This window comes from Oryctolagus cuniculus, chromosome 12 (genome assembly GCF_051225735.1).
Source record: "Oryctolagus cuniculus isolate XC-2025 breed Fujian yellow rabbit chromosome 12, ASM5122573v1, whole genome shotgun sequence".
Taxonomy (NCBI): Eukaryota; Metazoa; Chordata; class Mammalia; order Lagomorpha; family Leporidae; genus Oryctolagus; species Oryctolagus cuniculus.
In genome coordinates this window covers 50,730,090-50,734,795 of record NC_142878.1, presented here as the reverse complement: position 1 = coordinate 50,734,795, position 4,706 = coordinate 50,730,090, and the positions used below count along the sequence as shown (strand labels likewise).

Below are 4,706 nucleotides of genomic sequence, written 5' to 3'. Positions count from 1 at the left end.
ACCGGTTATACCATGCCTGCCTGGATGTACACCCTAGAGAAGCACGTGCACACTTCCATCAGATACATGTCCAGGAAGGCCATGGCTGCATTATCCATATAGCCCCAAACCAGAAACACTTGGAAGGTCCATCAAGTGAGGACTGATGTGAAAGGCCAGCATGGAGGAAGGAGCTTGACTGAACACTGTGCCAGGCCAAGGGGAAGGCAATGAGACCTGAGACAGGCTGAGGGGCAGCAGAGGGAGGTGCATCTCAGCCTCCCAGCTGTAGGCAGTCCTGGCTATGGAGAGGACTGCCTGCTGGACAGAGGGGCCCTGGAAATACTGAACTGAGTGTCCACGCATGATCCCTGGACCTCTGGTCCCCGGAGTTATCTTCTTTCCACTGCCTTGTTCCATTCTCTGCCAGGTTTTGGGGGGGAGGGGTTGATTTAGAGAGTTTTGTTTTTGGAGAGAGATTGTCCTTCATTACTGGTGTTCACACCCAGCCCTGGCAGCAGACTAAACACCCCCGACATGTGATGGATGGGCTTTAGACAGTAGGGAGGGTTGGGGGCGGGGAAGGAAGCAAAAGCCAGAATTGACAGCTGCCAGTTGTATTGAAGGTAGTTCATGAATAAATAAGGCTTCCGTCATATTCACTCTGGAGATCCATTTATTACGATGCTGCATCCCCCACTGCCCACCCTACAGGATTCTCACTTCTGCCCCAGGAAAGAGGCTCAACCACAGAGGAAGGTCAGTCTTACGCCTGCTGTCAGAGGCCCTTCATTATTCGCTTTATCCAGGGCAGAAAGCTTGAGACCTTGATGAAGACTCCTGGAGGGGTCCTGTTTCTTTGTCCATAGGATAAAATGCCCTGGGCCACATTGCTACACACAAGAGGCCCCCCAGAATCCCCCTGTGGGCAGAGAGAGGAAGGAATGAGCTGATCTCCTCCTGGACACCCCTCCTCCCCGTGAGTGGCCTCTGTCAGAGGCTCTGTGTGTAAGATCAAGGCCAGGGCAGGCCTTGCTGCCTCTCTCAGTGCTATGGCTCCAGCCAGGCCCTGACCCTTTCTTGCAGCTGCACCCAAGCCCAGCCTTTCTCTCCAGTCCTCAGGGACGCTCTGCTGCTGCTGTGGGCTGACTGATCCTCCCCACTGCCGATCCACCCAGGAGGTGCACTAGAGACTGGATTCCTGGGAGACTCGGGCTTCCTAAGCTCAGGATGGAGGGCATGGGGAGGTTACCACTCCCATTATCCCAGACCTCCCTCAACCTCCTCTCTCCCCAGGACTGCTCTAGACACTTGGAACCTTACTTTGCCACCAGTCTTCATCTTCTTTGGGTCCCCGACACAGATCTCCGTGGCCCTGCTGTAATAGCCGCGGAAGAGGGACTCGCACTCCTGGTCCTGCTGCACGGTTAGCTCCACTTCCTGCAGTGTGGTTGCTAAAGTGCCTGAGGCAACCTGTCCCCAGCCGGCCACTCGGCACACCTGCCCTGGCTTCACCCGGGCCTTGCCCCTGGGCAGGCGGATGGGCCGCACAGCTTTAGTCTTCTTGGCCTTTCTCTCCAGCTGGTGGGGAAAAGAGGCAAGATAGTCCATCTCAGCCAGTGACCATCTGGACCTGGACACCACAATGAGGCTGCCCCATCTTCCCTCTTTTCTGGAGCACCGGAACAGGCCAAGTGGCCAGGATGGAACGGAGGGAAGGAGCAGCCTCACAGTGGGAGAGTCAACAACAGGACCAGGGAGAGCAAGAGCAGTGGGAGTGCCCTACCTGCAGTAACATGATGTCGTTGGTGTAGTCCTCGGGGTTGTAGTCCTTGTGGGGGATGGCTCTTCTCACGGGGATGACCTGCTGCGTCCTCTCCTGCTCCTTGATGTTGTGGGCCCCCAGGGTGACATTTATTGAGCTGCACAGGGAGCAGAGTGGGGATGGGGAGGTGTGGACACACAGGGGAGACAGCCCAGGAGCTGTGAAGAGCAGCTGACAGCTGGGGCAGTGGAGGGGACAGTAGTTGACTGTGCCTCTTGCTTCTCAAGAAGAGCGGGGAGACAGTAAAGAACACTGAGAGTAGAACTTCCGTGTGCTCCCTCTTGCCAGCCGGCAACATTGTGGAACTGTGCGAGTGCGTTTGCACTTGAACCCTTTGTGCGTACTTCCCAGGCCCACCCCTCCTTTACGTGGCCAGTGTGATGCTGCTCCTCTCAACTGTGCCGCTTTCTCTTTCCCCTGAGACCCCAGCTCTTCCCTATGCTGTTCCTCAGCCCTCCATTGTCCCAGTCCTGTTCTCTGATGAGTTCTCCTGGGCTTGTGTCACCAGGGCCCCGGCAGCTCCCCTGCCCCTGTGGAGCCTCAGACAGTGCAGGCCGTCGGCAGCGCCTCACCTTCCCAGGCAGTGAGCAGCTGTCAGCACAAAGTCTTCTCGTACCAGCACACCGCTGCACCGCTTCTTACTCTGAGCCAGAAACTGAACAAATGCCATGTAGGGGCGGGAGTGGGGCTTGGCCTCATGGCCCCCGATGATCTCTGTAAGAAAAGCCTGGCAGATAGGGTTACTGGGAGAGGCTCTGGTCGGAGGTGAGGTGGGTCTCTGGTGCCCTACAGCGCCTGTGCTCTGTGTATGGCTCTCCTGGTAGGCACAAGAACCTTTAATGAAACTCAAGCCTCAGAACCTTGCTCTGAGGAAGGGCAGCCGGTGCTCATCCTCCATGTCCCACATCCCATGGGCACATGGAAGAGGTCCGCTCTGTCTTCGTGGGGTGAAGTCCCAGAGGGTCCTGCACATGACTGCTCTGGTTCCTTCTTTCTTTCTAAGTTTCCCTGAGCCCTTGGAGCCTTTGCTAATATCCTGATGGTGCCATGTTCTGATAATCTACCTGTGAGCTTATAGCTTATTAGATTTTCTAAAACCCTCATATCCTAAGGCCTAGCACGTCCTGGGTTCTCAGTAATTTTTTTTTTTCTTTTTTTTTTTTTGGCTGCATGAATGAATGGTATTCAGTTAGTCTCTGGCTGGGACTTGTAGGGTAGGGCTGGTGGGATTTAGGGTCTCAGGGATGTTGGAGGAGGATACCACCAATGACAGTGGAGCAGCTAAGGGTCTGGGAAGACAAGGGGAAAGGGAGACACCAGCCAGAAATGGACTAGGGAGGCCTAGGGTAGAGCCCGGGCAACGAGAGGGCTGCGGATGCCAGCTCTGAGATCACTCGCCCCGTGGGCTTTCCTCCTGGGCAGGACTGAAGGGTGGGAGGCACTGTGTAATATGACCTGCTCAGTGACAGCCCCAACGCCTGCAGCCTGGGTGTCTGAGCGGCCCTTTCCTGGGATGGAGGGAGGGACTTTAACTGCTTGCCTTTTGTACCTTCACATCCCCTGCCAAACACCTTTCTAAGAACAACACACCTGTGAGGTGATGAAGGAGAGGTTCAGGGTGAGGCTGGCACCTGTTAAACCCCTTAAGGAGCCCTCCCTCTGCCATCCTTGTGGGATGTCTACCTAGCACCTGACTTATGATTCTGGGTTTGGGATGGGAACCGGGGCTCAAAAAGTTCCTGGACTCTAACTGAGTAACTTTCTGACCAGTGCTAGGCAGAAGCATCAGGAGCCCAGGGGGTTTTGTGAGATGGGCTCAGGCCTCTGGGATAAATGCTCACCTACCTGTCCCTGTCCCAGGAGGCAGAAGCGAGAGCGACAGGAGCAGGAGCCGCAGCATCTTCCCGGGAGGGCTGCCCTGGTTGGAGCTGCTGGTGTTTCCTCCTCCCAGACACAGAGCCCCGGAAGGGGAGGAAGGGAGGGTGGGCTCACTGACTGCACAGACCTCCTAGGCTGGTCCTTCTTGGTTTTGATGGGTGTCATCAGGCAAAGTGGTTTGTCAAAGGTCTCTGGTTTAGGAGAAAATGACACCATCACTGCACTAGCTCCCCTGCCTCTGAGTCATAAGCCAAAAGCGAAACAAAGAACGAGAAGGTGGAGGCTGTGGAGGCTGTGGCTGCAGCCGGCAGAAAGGCTGAACCACCAAAGCCCCCCAGTAACAGCCCTCACCATCCGCTTTCCTCGGCTCTTGACTCTTCATTCTGATGGACGAATGTATAATTATTTAGTGAGCTACATGCAGGGATATGAGAGATGTGACTCCTGTCCTTGAAAAGTTCATAGTTGGTTGACGTTACGTATTATTTATTGTTTCCTTGCTGTGTTGTTGGGGGTAATGTTTCCTCACCTGTGTGATTCAGGGTTTATTGAGCTATCTGAGCATTGGTGGTTTTGTTTCTGGTTCAGCTTCCCTGTTGTGCTGGCTGATGGAAATGAGGAGAGATCGGTTACCTACACTTAGACCGTCTTGGCTCAGCTGGCCCACTCTGCATCTCTGGGAAGGATTAGACTCATTTTGGGATAGGTAACAGGATCTAGTGGAAGTCAGGGTCAGAAGGACACAGTTCTCCGGAGTATGCGGGTGAGATACATTTTCCCTAGGCCTGGAGAACTCTTGCCTGTAAGCTGGGACTCATGATTCCAAGATTGCTTCAGTTCAGGACTTCCCATGTCTTCACCCAGCTCTCACAAGGTAGGCTGCTTATGACGGTGTTGCTGCACAGCAGGTCACTGGTGAGCCCAGGAGCTTCCTCTCCAGGGAGTGTTCCTGGACAGAGGCTGGCAATCCCACTGGATGCAAGGCTGGGAAGTCAGCATGCGGCGGGTGTCAGATGATCTTGCA

At 54.9% G+C, this 4,706-nt stretch overlaps 1 protein-coding gene across 3 annotated transcripts; it reads right to left on the bottom strand.

Annotated features, from left to right (window-relative positions):
* Positions 1–637: 637 nt before the first annotated feature.
* On the bottom strand, positions 638–3,954 carry LOC100352439 (granzyme H). 3 transcript variants are annotated; one of them, XM_070053339.2, is made up of 5 exons: positions 3,650–3,954; positions 2,377–2,459; positions 1,766–1,901; positions 1,303–1,560; positions 638–901 (listed from the first exon to the last, which is right to left on the bottom strand). In XM_070053339.2, the coding sequence occupies exons 1-5, from the start codon at positions 3,896–3,898 to the stop codon at positions 758–760; spliced, it is 870 nt and encodes a 289-aa protein (XP_069909440.1). In that variant the 5' UTR covers positions 3,899–3,954; the 3' UTR covers positions 638–757. The 3 variants fall into 3 exon arrangements, with proteins under 3 accessions (XP_069909440.1, XP_017203720.3, XP_008267676.3); XM_017348231.4 differs by having other exon boundaries at positions 2,377–2,531; positions 3,650–3,942; XM_008269454.5 differs by having other exon boundaries at positions 2,377–2,518; positions 3,650–3,855.
* Positions 3,955–4,706: the final 752 nt, after the last annotated feature.

Coding starts and splice junctions, on each gene's coding strand:
- LOC100352439 (XM_017348231.4), bottom strand. CDS start 3,898: ATGGTGTCATTTTCTCCTAAACCAGAGACCTTTGACAAACCACTTTGC. Junction 1,561..1,765: donor ACGACATCATGTTACTGCAG/GTAGGGCACTCC, acceptor TTTCCCCACCAG/CTGGAGAGAAAGGCCAAGAA. Junction 902..1,302: donor AGATGAAGACTGGTGGCAAA/GTAAGGTTCCAA, acceptor CTCTGCCCACAG/GGGGATTCTGGGGGGCCTCT.